The 17,446-nt window shown below is 42.5% G+C and overlaps 2 protein-coding genes across 22 annotated transcripts in view; one reads left to right on the top strand and one right to left on the bottom strand.

Moving 5' to 3' along the window:
* Positions 1 to 10,252, bottom strand: part of CACNA1C (calcium voltage-gated channel subunit alpha1 C) — a 724,164-nt gene extending 713,912 nt beyond the window's left edge. For 8 of the 16 annotated variants that reach the window (XM_034780968.1, XM_034781026.1, XM_034780998.1 and 5 more), the window contains exon 1: positions 9,727 to 10,250. In XM_034780968.1, coding sequence (XP_034636859.1) covers positions 9,727 to 9,865 — 139 coding nt within the window. In that variant the 5' untranslated portion in view covers positions 9,866 to 10,250. Of the gene's footprint in view, positions 1 to 9,726 lie in introns of all 16 variants that reach the window. The other 8 variants (XM_034780951.1, XM_034780978.1, XM_034781008.1 and 5 more) reach the window with 3 other exon arrangements.
* Positions 1 to 17,446, top strand: part of DCP1B (decapping mRNA 1B) — a 55,709-nt gene that overhangs the window by 12,901 nt on the left and 25,362 nt on the right. The gene's annotated exons all lie outside the window — the stretch shown is intronic.

Here is a 17,446-nt window from a genome sequence, read left to right as displayed (position 1 = left end):
CTAAGCGACTCGACCTTGTCAGGAGAAAGGTCTACTCTATAGGGGTTCTTCAGCTCCATATTTCAAACCAGCAGGTCATCATCAACAGGTACTCATATAATACCTGTGTGGTGATGGCCAAATTTTCAGAGCTCCTCCCTTCAGACACCCAAGCCGAATTCTTGGCCTTGGTGGAGGAGGGAAAGCTAGTCTCCCAAGCTTCCCTCCAGGCTGCGTCGGACGGTGCTGATGCCGCCACTAGGGTCGTGGTTATTGGACTGGCCATGAGAAGGGGCTCCTGGCTCCAAGTCTCGGGGCTTCCTTATGAGGTCCAACAGACCATTCAGGACCTCCCATTTGAGGGTGACTCTTCTTCCTCTGGTAAGACAGACAAGAGGCTACATAGCCTGAAAGACTCACGAGCCACCCTCAGGTCTTTGGTTCCTGCACACTCCCATCACACAGCGGAAACACTTTAGGCCGCAACCTCCTCAGAAGTTCTATCAGCAGAACCTCCAGGACGGTTCTCAGAGGAGGAGCAGGAGTGGCAGGAAAAGACAACACTGTCCTCAGGCCATGGGTCTGGCCAACCCAAACCACCTTCCGGCCCCAAACCGACTTTTTGAAGGTGCGGTCGAGGACGGCACACCAGAACAAAAAACTGGATCTACCCCGCCTTGCCTTTTCCTCCAGACTGTCCCCTTTCTACCATTCATGGTCCCATATCACTTTAGACCACAGGGTGTGCCGCACAGTAGAGAGGGGATACTCCATCCAATTCTGTGCCCTTCCGCCCTCCCTCTTCAGTGACCCTTCTCACGAGCAGCTCTTTATCGAGGAGGTGCAGTCGCTCCTATCTCTAGGGGCAGTGGAAGAGGTTCCTCAGGAGCTTTTATTCTTGGTATTTCCTAATACCGAAGGTCTGAGGCTGCCTTTGGCTTATCTTGGACCTGCAAGAACTCAACAAGTTCGTGAAGAAACTCAGTTTCCGCATGGTCTCCTTGGCCTCCATCATCCCCTCACTGGATTCAGCAGACTGGTATGCCACCCTCGACTTGAAAGACACATATTTTCATTTCGTAATCACTCAGCCCCACAGGAAGTACCTCAGGTTTGTGGTCAACAGTACCCACTACCAATTTACCGTCCTTCCGTTCGGCCTGGCAGCAGCACCTCGAGTCTTTACCAAGTGCATGGCAGTCGCCACCGTGTTCTTGCGCAGGTATCAGGTACAGGTGTTTCCGTACCTCGACAACTGGCTGATCATGGGCCGCTCCAGGACCCATGTGGAAGCTCAAGTCAGTGTCATCAGAGCCACCTTCGACAACCTGGGTCTCCTTCTAAATGAAGCAAAATTGACTCTGCCCCCCATCCAGAGGATAGTTTATAGGGCAGTACTGGACTTGACCCAAGCCAGGGAATACCTGTCAGAAGCAAGGTTTCAGGCCCTAACTGATATCATTTGAGGCCTCAGACAGTTTCCCACCACCACAGCGGGAAACTGCCTGAAGCTTCTCGGACACATGGCTGCCTGTACCTATGTGGTACAGCATACCAGACTCAGGCTTCGACCTCCTCAGTCATGGCTCGCGTCAGTGTATCGCCCAGCCCAGGACAGCTTGGACAGGATCGTGACCCTGCCTTGCCCAGTCCGCGACTCCCTCCTGTGGTGACTTGACCCTCAGAAGTATGCTCAGGGGTCCTCTTCACCACTCTGCAGCCATCTCTGTCGCTAATGACGGACGCATCAGACTTGGGCTGGAGAGCACATCTGGGAGACGCAGGACTCAAGGCCTCTGGTCTCAAGCGGACCGGGGTCTCCATATCAACATCAGAGAGCTCAGAGTGGTGCATACTTAACGGGACAATGTGTATCAGTCATGACGGACAATACAGCAGCAATGTTCTATATCAACAAGTAGGGGGGTGTATGCTCCTCTCCCCTGTCCCAGGAAGCCCTCATGCTGTGGGACTTCTGTGTAGAACATTCAGTTGTACCTCCCTGGGGTACAGAACAAGCTGGCAGACCACCTCAGCAGGTTGTTTCACAGCCACGAGTGGTCCCTTTGCCCGGACGTTGCAATTTTAATCTTCCAGAGTTGGGACTTTCCCCAGATAGACCTATTCGCCACGCAACACAACAGGAAGTGCTAGCAGCTCTGCTCCTTCCAAAATCACAACCAGGGCTCCAGAGTGGACGCATTCCTCCTCCATTGGGGAGGTTCCTCTCCTATATGCCTTTCCGCCCATACCATTCGTTCACAAGGTACTTCTAAAGATCCGGCAAGAACGAGCTCAGGTCATATTGATATCACCAGCCTGGCCACATCAGCACTGGTACACATCTCTCCTAGACATGTCTGTGGAAGCCACGATCACCCTGCTGCTCTTCCCGGACCTTCTGACACAAGATCATAGTCGTCTTCAACATCCAAACCTCGAGTTGCTTCACCTCGCGGTGTGGAAGCTCCATGGTTGAACCCGTTGGAGCTTTCCTGTTCAGACTAGGTTAGATAGGTCCTCCTTGGCAGCAGAAAACTCTGTACAAGAGCCACATACCTTGCCAAGTGGAAGAGATTTTCAGTCTGGTCGGCGCAGCGCCATTCGTCCCTGACACTAGCCTTGGTGCTGCTTATTCTGGACTACTTCCTCCATCTGAAGCAGCAGGAGCTCTTGATGTCATCAGTAAGAGTGCACTTAGCTGCCATCTCGGCCTTCCACCCTGGTGCAGAGGGCCGCTCTGTGCTTGCTAACCCTATGGTCAGCTGGTTTTTAAAAGGGCTCGACAGACTGTACCCTAACATCCGTCAGCCTATCCCTGCCTGAGACCTCAACCTGGTCCTTTCTAGGCTCATGGGACACCCCCACTCCCTGTGGAACCATTAGCGACATGCTCCCTGCTCTACCTCTCTTACAAGGTGGCGTTCCTGGTAGCAATAATCTCGGCCAGGAGGGTGTCTGAGCTCAGGGCCCTCCCATCAGAGCCTCCCTACACCGTGTTCTATTAGGACAGGTTCTGCTCAGGCCTCACCCTGCTTTCCTCCTGAAGGTTGTGTCGCAGTTTCACATCAACCATGACATCTTTCTCCTGATATTCTACCCTAAGCCACATTCCAGCGGTAGGGATCAGATGCTCCACTCTCTGGAGGTCCACAGGGTGTTAGCCTTTTATATCGAGAGAACAAAACCGTTCAGAAAATTGGTCCAGTTATTCGTGTCAGTGGCAGACAGAATGAAAGGTCAGCCTGTGTCATCCCAACGCATATCATCATGGATAGCGTCCTGTATTCGTGAGTGCTACAACTGGCAGGTGTTCCTGCACCTCCAGTCACTGCACACTCCACCAGGGTGCAGGCTTCATCAACAGCGTTCCTGGCTCAGGTTCCCACTCAGGAAATCTGCAGGGCAGTGATGTGGTCCTCCATCCATACTTTCGCTACGCACTAAGCGATTACCCAGCAGGCCAGAGATGATGTGGCCTTCGGACGAGCAGTGCTCCAATCAGTGGAAGACTCCGATCCCACCACCTAAACTTGGGCTTGTGAGTCACCTGATTGGAATCGACATGAACAAGCACTCGAAGAAGAAAAAAATGATTACTCAAACTGTTGTTCTTAAAGATGTGTTATTCATGTCCACTCCAATAATCACCCTCCTTCCCCTCTGTCAGAGTAGCCAGCAAGAAGAAACTGACGGGGTGGTGGGTTGGCAGGGCTCTATATTGAGCGCCATGAAGGTGCGGCTCCAAGGGGTGCCCGGACCAACCTGACAGATGCGGTTATGGGAAAAATCTTCTGGCTACCGTGCACATGCGCGCGCACACACCTGATTGGAATGGACATGAACAACACATCTCGAAGAACAACAGTTACAACAAGGGGAGTAGCTTTTTTGTTTGCTTTTGTTTTTTTGTTTTGTTTTGATGGGTGGATTTCAAAAGGTTTGTTTGATCATTGTTCCGGAACTAACAATTTAGTAGCAATCTTAGCTGCTCTTGTGATGTCTTTCTCATCTTTCATCATCCTTAAATTTCAAAACTCCTTAGCTTTCCTGAATTAATGGTCATTTCAGCATTGGGACTTAATCACTGGCTTCATTTAGATAAGTGTTAAGCTGAGACTACTGTTTTCATGCTAAGCTTTGTTCTGTTGTTACCTCATCCTCCCAGTATCCTAAATTCTGTTTCTCTGTCTTGTATCTCTTGTTACCATCCTGTAACCTAGGCTGTCAGCTTCCTGGGATGTGGACAGTTTTCTTTGTTTCTTCAGTGAATGTGTAACTATGGTTTTGGTTGTGTCATCTGCAGGGACTGAATCTGGGACTTATAGATCTGAAAGCATGAGCATATACTGCAGATCTCCTTAGATCCGGGACAGTGGCAGACTCATAAATATGGTGCAGCCAATTGAAAGGGAGAAAGACCCAAACTCTGCTAGCATGAATTACGCTTAATACGGTGGGGCACTGACCAGTGTTTCCCTCTAATTTTTCCCACCCACGTGCGGAATGAATTTTATGTGCACCAATATGGACGTTATGTGTGAGAGGTTTGGAGTGTGGGAGGGGGCTCAGGGGTGGGGCCAGGGATGAGGGGCTCGGGGGTGGGGCCAGGGATGAGGGGCTCGGGGGTGGGGTGCAGGAGTATGAGGGCTCCGGCTGGGGTTGCGGGCTCTGGGGTGGGGCCGGGGATGAGGGGTTTTTGGTGCAGGAAGGTGCTCTGGGGCTACAACAGGGAGAGAGGACTCCCCCCAGCTCTCTCTCCCCACAGCAGCACCTGGGCTGGCGGTGGGGGGGGGGGGCTGCGCCTCTCCCCGCCACAGCAGCTCCGGGGCTGGGGCCACAGGATAGGCAGATTCAGGCTGGAGGAGGGGCGCCGTGGCAGGGCCAGGGCTGGGTAGGAGTGCCCCGGCCATGGCAGATCTTGGTACCCCAGGCTGCGGCAGAATTGGGGTCAGGGGAGGGGCGCCCTGGCCACGGCAGGTGCGGGCCGAGCCTGGGTTCGGACTGCCCCTCATCCAGCCGTGACAGAGTGGGGCTAGGTCGGGGGAGGGGCGCCCCTCTCCTGGCTGTGGCAGGTCCCCGGGTGGGTTACCTGTGCCTCTGCGCAGCGCTAAATAGGCTGCCACACAGCCGCGCAGCTTACAGGGAATTTGGGCACTGATTAGGATTCCTAGGTGTGACTATAATAGAAATAATTATAAATGGCTTTACAGACCCTGAAAGATCATCTTTTAAACAGTACGTAAATATCTCTTGCAACTAAATTTCATTTGTAACTACAGCTAGTTCAACTCAGAACTGAGGAACTTGTTGTTCTGCCTATCCTCAAATTTTGCAGATTTACACTCAGTTGATGTTTTGGCAGCTGTCCAAAGAAGTAACCTAAAATATCTTTACTTTTTTCAGTCTTCATTCTTTGTCTCAGGAAGGGAGCTTTGTCAAATACCATACTCAGTGGGCAAGTGATTGCAATCTCTTTGGACAGGATTATACTTCTTGTTAAATTAGATTTACTATGCTTGTGCCTTGATGACCTTAAGCTAGAACCCATCTCTGTTGGGAGAACTCATTTTAGAGTCTGTTAGAATGGAGTTCATTTCAGTGCACCTTTCTAATTTAAAGGAATTCTGGTTAACAATAATTTACTCAATTGTTTTCATTGTGAGAAAGAAAATGGACATTTTTAGACCTTCTGCCCTTGACCTGTTGAGGCTGAATTCCTTTAGTAGAAGTATCAATGTTAAAGTGGAGAGGAGTATCGGCACAGTTGTCCATCCTGGGAGAGTTATGTTACTCTTTCTGAATTGTACATTTAACTAGTTGGGACGGGTGTGGATTTTTGATGTAACTACATTACACACAAAATCATACATTTTAAATTTGTAGTTTGTTTAAATGAAAAATGGGTCCTTATTCAATCAGAAAACTTCTAATTTTTTAAAAATGCGGTTTTTAGGCACAGAAGCAACATGTTCTTTGTATCCCTATGTCTTAAAAGAAAGACAAGTTGTTGTGGGGATCGTTTGGATTTTAAAAGTAGATGGCACATCGGGTCAGAATATCTAGTTCCATTAAAGAAGACACCTTTATGGCCCAAAGTCCTTTTAAACTATTCATAAATATTTTGTTTGTATGAAGTAATGTTGTTTTAAAGTGAGAATGGTGAAACTATGTAAATTCAGGTCACTGGACACAGAGGGCTTGCTCATACCAATAGGTTTTTTTTATATCCATTGATTCCCAGTTAACTCAAGATAGATAATGCGTTTGTAAAGTCACTCCACAATAGTTTGTTCCAGAATACAAATGTTTGTGGTTGAACCTAACCTGGGTCCTAGAGAGATATCTTTGCTACAAAAACAATTTCAAATTCCACCTATCTAGAGGGTCTGCAATTTTTTCTTCATTCTACAATATACTCTTTTTTTTAAAAAAAAAATGCTTCTTTTTTCCATTGTTAACATAAAGCAATAACAGCTTGTGTGCCAATGATAATCTTGCCTCCCACTAAACAAGAACAGCAGCAAAGGTAGGTATTGACCCCGTCCTTCGCTTCACTTCTTTTTATTTTATGTTAAAAAGGGAAAATAAATTAAATGGGTAGAAAATACTTAAGTAATAATAAGATTGCACTGTTAAAACCAGGTAAGGAATAGCTAATGCTGCTATTGGTATTTTAACCTGTTAGCTATGTCATGTTGCATATGTATTATTTTCTATACCTGTTTTACTGGTTATGCATACAGTTTAATTGTATTACTGATTGTCATTAATTGATACCATAAAATAGGATACGCAACTTAGAAATTTACATTTTCTCTTTTATGTCACTTTGTCTGCAACCTTAGTGTTGATTTAAGATTTTTTTTTTCTTGCTCTTCCTCTTTCTTATAAATTTTTTTTTAAAAAAAGCCTTCTTTGGTCTCCTATCTTTCCTGGCTATTTAGAATCCTTTGATATAGGTGTGAAGACAATCTAAAGTCTGCTTAGGAGAGAACAACTCCTCAGAACATGCTAGTCTGTGAGGAGTGCTTGGGGAAGAGGGGCTCAACTTCTTTCTGTAGTCATTGTGCGAACTAGAACTTCTTGTTCCTATCTTCAAGATGTTACCTCTCCTGTCTAGCATTCATCTGAACTAATTGATTGTCTGTCTGTCTGTGTGTGTCTCTCTCTCTCTCTGGAGGTCAGAATTTGATTCCCTAAATTGGCTTATAAAAGCAATTGCTATTAATGCTCTATTCCCCCATTTTCCTTCCCCCTATTGTATTCTACTCCCCTTAATGGATGTAGCAAATAAATCACTTGAGTAAGATCAAATAGGAGAATAAGTAAGGATAGAAATGGGGGGTATTAAGTTATATTTTTATAGAGTTCTGTGAAACTCACCCCTATTTATTTGTTTAAAGATCGCAAAAATCCTGAATGCTTACCTGTAGGTGTTTGTAGTTGTTATACCAGGAGTTTTATGGCTAGCTGGAACTGTAGGACTCTGTCTGGCAATTAATTGTCAACAGATGCATTACTGTGCAGGCTCAAAACATATATGTAGGATCAGGGCCTTTATTAGGAAATAGGAATAGCTAGCTACCTACTGTCTCAGTCAGGTTGCATTATATAGAATATGAATGTAAGACACAATCCCTCTCCCTTTGAAGTCTATAGCAAAACTCTAATTGACTTCAATGAGAGTAGAATCCCACTGAGAAATGTCAAGTTCGAAGAGCACAGGATCATTCACTGCCAGCAAAATAAGCATGTGGTGTATATACATCAGTAACTATAATGCAATGAGTAAATAATGAAAAAGCGGAGTGGGAAAACATTCACAGTTGGTCATATTTTCCCCTTTCCTCATATAGAGGGCATTGAACACACCTGTTCTGTTAAGCACTCTTTTAAAATATTTGGAATTTCGCTTTTAATTAATGTGGATAGGAAATATAATTTCAGAATTATAGGATCTAAATCACAAAGGAGATGGATCTTTAAAAAATAGACAAAAGAGCAACAGCACACACATGCTTTACTCAGTGTTTTCCGAAGTGATTTTTCCAATTGCTTAGAACTTTATTTTTGTTATTAATGGTTCCCTTAAATCAAAGTGTATGCTCAATGAGGGCTATATATATATGCCAATTCTTGTAGCCCTGTTTAAAAACAGGTTAAAATAGTACAGTGGGAAAACAATATTTTTCCCCATGATTCAACACAATTACAGGGATTTTGTTCAAACTTTAAAAAAAAAAAAAAACTTTCTGCACAGTCTGATCTGAGCATGGAAATCTTCAACTGAAAAGGTGAACATTTTATGAAGACCTGTGTATGTGAAAATGGATGTGTTATGGTAACAGTTTTGCAACCTTACCTATAGTGGGTAAAGCTGTCATTTTCAAGTATCCCTATTGCCTGATAAAGCTGTTAATCCACAAGAAAAAGAAATGCCTCTCTGCTAATGTGAATTTTCAACTATGTGGAATAATGGACTTGATTTGAAAGTCAGTGAAATTGTATGGCATGTGAGAAGAAACAGACTGAAGCTAAAGATAACAATGCTATGTAGACTTTCAGTGGCTGATGGTGATTTTGTATTCTGTGGGATTATATCCCTGTTTGGCCAGGAAGACTGATGCTGAAAGTGTATGAAGGAGGGTTAAGGCATATTTAGAGCACTCTGGAGATGTGGGTGAGATTCTTAATGCGGTGGAAAGAGGAATAATTCAGTGTATTTCTGCTAAACACAGCCATAGTTTCCATTTATGGATGTCAGTACATAGGCAATATGCTAGCTGCTCTAACATGTACTGCTGAGTGTACTGCCAACACTGGGAATTCCGGACATCTTTTCCAGATAAGATAGGCATATGATGCAGAAAAGCACAGTAGTTAAAGATGGAATGGATTTTTTTTTAAAAGAGGGTTACTTTTCATATGTCACTTCCCCCCCCCCCCCCCCCCCCCAGCTCCTTGTATAGGATAAAATGGAAAGCATCCATGTTGTTTCCAGGACAGTGAATATGTACATAGTACTTTTGGAAATTGGAGATCAGAAAATAAGAATCTCAGACAATTAATTCCCCTTTAGAAATCAGTCTTTCCAGCCCCTTTTTTAAAAAAAAAACACTTAATATTTTGTCTTCAAATAGTGTTTATATACTCTAAAATGTAACCCTGTTCTCCCTACTCCGACCCAAGCCCAGGCCCACACTTTGCCTGTGACTACATTTTAAACTCTGGAATCAAATATTTTTGCTAAAATCCTATCTCGTCCTTTTCTAGATGGAAATGGGGGACTGGAATTAATTAGATGCTTAAAAGTCAGCACGTTACCCAGTGAAGTACACCTCAACCCCGATATAACGCTGTCCTCGGGAGCCAAAAAATCTTACTGCATTATATCGAACTTGCTTTGATCCGCCAGAGTGCGCAGCCCTCTCCCCCCCCCCCCCCGGAGCGCTGCTTTACCGTGTTATATCCGAATTTGTTATATCAGGTCGGGTTATATCGGGGTAGAGGTGTACTTGTCTACGTAGCTCTAGAGATCTGAAAATTTCCAGAGCACTCTGTATCCTGTGGCAGTGCATTCATACACACACAATTTCAAAATATATTACCAGCGGTTATTAGAATGCTTTGTTCATCAAAGCTCTTTCAGATATGAAATTGACTGTTCTGTTTCAATAGGAATGGAATACATCACAATAGATTTCAGAATATCATTATGTACATCACTGTATAAAGGGGTCTTACCTCCAGGTTGGATGTAGAAGCAGTTAAGCTGAGTTTCGTGCACCAACTTGCCCTTGTACTTCATCTCAGGTTCACCTGGCAGAAGACTGGGTAGTGGGCGATATGCTGAAGTAGCTTGCCGAACAAAGGCTTGAAACATTTTATACTTTCAAAGGTAGCTTTGCACAGCTGAATCTAAATATTCTGTAAAAGTAGATTCCTGATTGTCAGTGGTTTCCTACTTGAGTATCATTTAAACCTAATAGCTACAAAACTTGCCTAGATGTTAAACCCCTGTCTTGCAAAAGCTCATGTGACCAAAACCACAGAAACTATTTTCCAGCTATTTGAAACTTTTTAAGCAACGTCTCTTGCATTATCTTTTCTTCCCTAGCTCTTTACTCCTAATCCTTTTCTTGTCCTGCGTGCCTGATGCTTGGTTAAAGCCCTCTCCTCCCCCAGTGGTTTTGCAGGAAAACTTAGATTGAGAAGTGAAGATAATGGGCTCCGTCCGCCTGTCAGCTCATCACCTCACTGAGTCATGGTGATCTCTGGTTTTTGTAAATCACCACTAACTTGTCTGATATCCTCTTGTGTTTGAAGAAAGATAGGTTTTGTCTAGGGGTGAGTGGACCTCAGGCCTGACATAGCCAGAAAACTTCTCCTGGAATGTGAGTTTGGTTTTTTTTTTGTTTTTTTTGTTTTTTTTTTTAAACATATAAACTTATATTTGTAAACCTTTCTCAAAACAAGAAAGATAAATAGGGAAGAGAGTGTAGCATGTGATGCATATACTGAATCATTCATGTGTGTAATTGATGTAATACAAGATGCTTGACACTCAATAGATCTGCCTTTGTCAGAGCAAACACTGAAAATCAGCATTAAACCATATTTTCCATTAAAAACATGAAACCCAAGTATAGGATGGCATACCCTTTAAAGGACAAGGAATGTTTTCTATAATAAAACTCAGTTCAACTGTTCCAGTGTCATTCTACAAAGTTTGCAAATGTGTTTTTAAAAACCTGAAAACTAGTAACTTAGTGTTGGGGCTCAATCATCCCTGTCTAGGATTATAAATACTATTAATGACCAGCATGGTTTAATTATTATAATTTCTCTGCAATTCAGAGTTTGTGTTAATCAGCAAATGAAAGTAAATTTAAAATATTACATCTGGTTAACTTCGTTCTAGCCAGGATATTGCCATCCTAGAAATATGCATTCCTGTTCTAAAATCTATAACTGTTATTTGCTGATATATTGCTTAAAATTATAATAAATCCTCTCTACACCCATTCTTGTCATTATTTTACATATTTTTGCACTCCTATGCCTTTCTGAGCTTGTGATTCAGTGATATTGGGGTTATTTTTTATATGAATAACAACCAGAGTTCCATTAGCCAGGGTAGAAATTTGTAAAGGATATAAGCCTCGTGCTTCAGGCTCTCTATGGTTAAGCTCATCCATAATTGTCTGTTGTAGAGTTTCTTGAATCTTTTTCTGAAACATCTGGTAGTGTTCAGTGTCTGAGACAAGATATTGGACTAGCTGGACATGCTTTGGCAATTCATTTGCCTTTGTGTCAAACTTTGCAGAAAGTCAGTGTTCACATTCTTTGCTTAACAGGATGTGCTGTCAGCATATACTCCACACAATAACTTATATCTCAACACATCTTTCAATGTGGGGGGGCGGGAAACTTGGAGGGAAAATGAAAATTTAGAACAAATAAAGCCATCAGGGCTTGTAGCTCCATATGACTAGGTCGAGGTGTTATAAACCTTCCAGGAATGTTTTAATTGGGTTCTTTTTTTCTCTCTCTTTGGTTGGCTCATCTCTTTTTCTTTTTTGGTTTCTATCACATGAACATTTTGTACATCTCACCACACAGAAAATAAAAATCTTCCATAATGCCCTAGAAGAGCTTCTTGTCACTGAAAGATGCAGTGCTGGGATTTAAGTTCCCATAGGTCAAGAGTTGAGGCATTTTTGTATTTTGAATTCATGCCTTTCAGAAGTTGGGGTTCAAGTTTGTAATCAACATATGATTTCCTTAAAATAGATTCAGCAGACATTAAATTGTCAGTGATTCAGCCACTTTTGCTTCCTTGCTTGAGAGAGCTGAAAGGTCCAGGTGCAAGATTATAGGAGGCAAAGTAGAAAAACAAATGTAGGAAGTAATAGTTCTTGATCAAGAGACAGCCACACATGCAGATTCTTGAGAAATCAAATTACTTACCCTGAAACTATCTTTGAGGGAATTTCCAGTTTGTGCAGAGTTGATGGAAGTATAGCACCAGGAGGTGGGGGTGGATGAGAGAAAGGAAGACAAAGGATGTTGAAGTGTTTCTTTCCCAAGAAATTGTTTGCACTGAAAAAACAGGTTTGTTTTCCCAATATAATTGAAAAGGCACGTTTGTTTTCTGGGAGAATGTTTTTCCATTCCTTTGCAGATTTTGTAAAATGTGAACCTCCTGATTTGCAGATCCAAGTTCTTATTTAACACACAACTATATTCTATCTTTGGGAGTCAAGAATCCCATTTTCAACTGGGTTGCCTTCCTGCCCTCCCTCAGCATTTAAAAAGTGTCTGGCTATTACACCAACAGGAAATTGATGAGCCTGTATGTTCTGCTGAACTAACCTGTTAAACTGAAGGTTTGAAATAGAGAATATGCTACATATTTCTTTTTTAAATCACATTGGTGAAAAACTTGATTTCAAAGCTAAAAGCATAGTGAGTAGCCATACAGACTACTCCACTAAACAATTGTCTTGTTTGAAAAGTCAATCAATCTGCCTGTTTTACAGTAATCTAAACCTTAATTTAAAAGACAATTAAACCAAAATTGATAAAATAGAATATATAAATACCCTAAAACCAAAAAAACCCTTAATCAATTAACAAAAGGGAAAAACAACATAATTCAAAGTATAATCACACTTACTAAAATTCAGGAATTATAGAAAGGGGGAATTTTAATATCCTGTAGGTTTTCCAGCATTTGAAAATATATTCGCCATATGCACATGAAAAGGGGATGAAGCTGCCACAAGGTGTCTAAGCTTGTCTTGTAAACACAGTGTGAACTTATCTATGACTAGAATAAACCAAATCCTGTTTACTCCTTTTTTTTTTTTCCTGTGGGAGGCAAGACTGCTTTTTGCCTTCCAAAATCATATTTCTCATTTTCCACTGGAAACTCTATCTGTGGGCAGATTTCTGCATTATTGAAGATAAATAATAGTGAAGTATGGCAGAAGAGAGGGCTGCAGAGGATTCAGTAGAAAATTTCTTTTTTCATGTATTACAAAATTTTAAAAGGCCAAGACAAATTGATAAAAGCACAGTCAAAGGGTGTGATGTGAAGATGAACTGCAAAGCTAAAGTGAAAATTGAGCTAAAGGGACACTGGCAACCTGAAATTGCACAATTGCAAAAAGAGTTTAAAGTAGTTTCAGATGCTACACCAGCTTCTGAGTCCCCAGCCAATTTTTATGGCTTTACAATGATAGCTTCCCATTTTTTAAAATGTTTTCCTTACTGCAGTTACTAAATGAAAGATCCATCCAAACATAGGAAACTGAAGAAACTGTGAAATTGACCATGCGCAAAGTGTTGTCAAATGCACAGAGTAAACAAATGGAAAAAATACAGGGGAAAAAGTTAAGGTAATCTTTACACATTACTCATAACAATAGGTACAAATTTGAGAAAAGTTGGATTTTTGTGCTTGATGGTGTTCCTTTAAGCCCAGAACTGCAAATACGCTTCCATTAACTAAGATCTAGAGAAATTCAGTGCAGAAATAAGCTAAAATGGATCATTATAGGCAGAGCTGGAAGTAACATCTATAGTTAAGGTTGCTTAACACTTTCCATTATAAGCCCTTCTTTTCAAATGCTTATAATTTTTCCAAACTTTTAACCATTTGGGCTGAAAGCTTCCATGTTTGCTCGCTGCCTCAGGCTGGTTTTGTTCACTTGTTTGTTTTGTTTAATTTCAGCAAAAATTGTTCATCTATTTCTGAGAATGAGGTTAGGGGGAAATAGGTAGTTTTACAAATGTTAAATTATTTTCGTTTCTTTGAAGATCTCTAGCACCTCTGGAGTTTGGAGCAGGAACTTGACACTTAGCAGGAGGGTAGCAGGATCGAAGAGGTGCTTTTTGAGGTCCCCAGAAATATATACCTAGATTTTGGCTGAGTTATAAACCTCTGAAAAGTACTACAATAGATCTTGGTAGAGGCTTTTGGGGAGCCATTGTAGGAGCAGCTGCCACTTCTTTAGCTTAGGGGAAGGTAGAGTGGAAATAATGAAGGCATTAGGGGAAGGGGAAGTGCAGCTCTCGGTCCTTCTCTGCTAAAAGCAACATGACAGCTCCCTCTCATCTGCCCAGTTTGGGAGAGCAATGCTTTTTTTATGCTTTCCCTCCTCCTTGTCTACTATTGCAGTGAGATCCTCTTTCTGTTTGTCTACTTTTATCACTGAAATAAGGTGGGCTGAGAGCCAGAAAAAGACCAGGTGTTCTAGTTTCATCTCTTCCACTGGCTGGTGTTAATAATCATGTGCACTTTCTAGCCCTTTTAATTGAGCAAGGTCTCCTACTCCTACCTTAGGGCTGGTCCACACTAACCCCCCAGTTCGAACTAAGATACGCAACTTCAGCTACATGAATAACGTAGCTGAAGTTGAAGTACCTTAATTCGAAATACAAGGTACTTACCACAGGTCCATACGCGGCAGGCAGGCTCCCCCGTCGATGGCGCGTACTCCTCTCGCAGAGCAGGAGTACCGGTGTCGACGGCGAGCACTTCCGGGATCGATTTATCGCGTCTAGACAAGACGCGATAAATCGATCCCAGAAGATCGATTGCTTACCGCCGAACCCGGAGGTAAGTATAGACGTACCCTTAGAATGCAAATATCACTCCCCATTTTACAGATTTTGTAACTGAGGTAGTAATAGGTGAATTATGGCACAGCTGGGAATAGAGACCAGGGGCCAGATTATGTGCTGTGCCTGTAGCTCAGGATGAGGAGGAAAAAGTGACTCTAAGCCACCTTTTTGCCTCCCAGAGTCTGTTATGCCTATTGACTATTTTACTGCCAGATTTTTGTGGTTATAGAGTTCTACGTTACGGTCAGATCATTTGTTGTAAATGAGGGCCTTGCCTCCCATCTTTGGTTTTGATAGTGTGCCCTGAGAAGTTTATGGAGACAACTGCATTCCAGATCTTTATGAGGAATAATGCAGATTACCTTTGAAGCCCTCTACTGATGGAATATTATGAGAAGGACAGTCTTGTAGTTGAGACTCAGAAGATCTGGGTTTAATTTCCAGATCTGTCACAAACTTCCTAATGTTACCTTGAGCAAGTCACTTAATCTCTCTGTCTCAGTTCCCCATCTATAAAATGGGGATCATACCTCCTTTCATCTACCTTTTGTCAATCTTGAGTAGAAACCAACTTTTACTATGTATTTGTTCAGTGCCTGCACAGTGGGGCTCCAGTCTTACTTGGGGCCTCTACGCATCACTGTAAAATAAAGTAATAATGACTACTTATCAGGAGATATTGACAGACTAACCGCAACAAATCTCCTACCTTTATGTTGGTGTCACAAGTCATATTGGTTTACAGATGATCTGGGACTCAGGAAGTGGCGGGAGAGGAGGGTAGAATGCCAGTGGAGGAAAATTCATGCTAAATCCAGGACCGGCGCAACCCATTAGGCAACCTAGGCGGTCGCCTAGGGCACTGCAATTTGGGGGGCGGCGACCATGGCAGTATTTCAGCGGCGGGAACTTCCGCCGCTTCTGTGGGGGGGTGGCATTTCGGAACAGGACCTTCCGCCGCCTAGGGCAGCGGAAAAGCTGGCGGCGCTCCTGGCTAAATCAGATCACAGGACAGAGAATTTCTGTCTTTCCATATCATAACTGGATCAGGCAACTATATCATTCGCTACACTTCCTGTAACATCAGCGTCAGCTGAATTGTCCATGGGAACCTAGTGAACACAATTTGCCTTTGGGGTCTTTTGCAGAAGAAATAAAGAACCCACTGAAGGGTTTTTCCATCTACTTCCACAAATGTTTGCAGATGTATCAACGAGCTCAGAAGTTGCTGATAGAGCTAACATGAATTTTGGGGCAGTCTGGTGCACCCAATTTGCTTATTACTGATATAGAGTTGAGATTTTCTTGTAAGGAACATTTTTTTTTATTTGTTTTGCTGAAAAGAATCTAGTCTGGTGTGACCAACACAGTTAGGGCAGAGCCACGAGCAAGATCTTATAAACAAACTACCTTCTCTATTTGAGTAGTGTCCTGTTTTGCGGAGTGAGGTTTAAGATGTATTGTTGCAGCTACATCTGACAATCTGTGATCTGGGTTCCTTCCCTTCCTGGCTGGTAAAAGACCAGAGGGAAGGCTTGGGGTCCATTTTATTAACAAGAATTGTTAAATGCTTCATTTTTAAGACCGGATTCCAGCCACAATTAAACAGATGATGGTGAGGTCCTTACACAAAAAACGGTCTCTTGACTTTAACAACATTGCCAATTTACTGCCCACTCTCTTAACCATCTGTGTTTCGGGAAAGATGGTTGAGAAAGTTATTTGAGCAATTCCCTGCTAGTTTGGTTTTAAAGGTGACCTGTGAAGCTTTTTTGGGGGGGAGTGGGGTGGGGGAGAGGGAGGAGGGCAGGGAGGCAGAATTTTCCCCCATGTCTTTTGTGTTGTGTAAAGATAACTCTGAAAATGATTTTATTTTCCTTCAATAAAATATTTTTCCTGCTTGTTTTTTTCACCTTTGAAATAATGAAAATATTATGTCTTCCTATCCCTGTTTATGTTGAAAGTGGATTTGGAGTTTTATCAGCCTTTTAATTGAAGGAGAGGATTCTTCAGTCTTTAACAGAGAGCTTTTTTCCTAGCTGCTTGTTAGGCGTTTTAGTTACAGTTAGCAAAAGCAGAGAGTTTTAGTCTTAATAAAAATCACTTTCCTGCTCAGTTAATCAGATTTTACTTCCTTGATAGTTGTGATGTCACAAACCTGTTAATTCTCGAGTTGTCCACAGAGTTTTCTAGGAAAATAGCAGATCTGACCTGAATTTCTATCGTAAAAAGCAAAAGGAAACAAAACAAAACAAAAACACTTTTCAAGTCATCTTTGCCTCAGCTATACATCATAGAGAAAACAAAAGGGCACAAACTCTCCCCCTTCTCCTCCCCCTCCCCCTTTACAGGTCATCTTTAAAAGTGGGATTAGCAAAGAGATGGCATTTTATTTATGATTGACAGTGACTGGCAACAAAATAGTTGAGAGAGGAACAGCTTATATGGGAATACAGACCTTATATATGTTATGTTTCATGGGGGTTTAATATTGATAGGCTTTAAAGTTACTTTTCTTTATCAAGATGAAGATTCCAGAAAAAGAGTTTTTTCTCATGCGTTTTGGGGTTTTATTTAATTTAAAATTTCCCAGGAATTTAATCAGTATTAAAAAAAAAAAAAATTTTTTTTAAAGGATGATTGATAAAAAACAAACATGAAGGGTCCGGTGGGGGTGAGGGTGTGAAGGCAGCCCAGTGTTCATGGGAAGGCAACGGCCTTCCATTCCCTGCAGGCTTGTTGCTGCAGAAGTCGGGCAGTCTCGGCTACCAGGGCCCAGTTCTCTACGTGTCTCACTTGCCTACTGTGCAAGGGAAGCAGTTGGAGCCACTGT

The sequence above is a fragment of the Trachemys scripta genome, chromosome 1 (genome assembly GCF_013100865.1).
Source record: "Trachemys scripta elegans isolate TJP31775 chromosome 1, CAS_Tse_1.0, whole genome shotgun sequence".
In the NCBI taxonomy this organism is placed as follows: domain Eukaryota; kingdom Metazoa; phylum Chordata; order Testudines; family Emydidae; genus Trachemys; species Trachemys scripta.
This window is presented reverse-complemented; position numbering and strand designations above follow the sequence as displayed.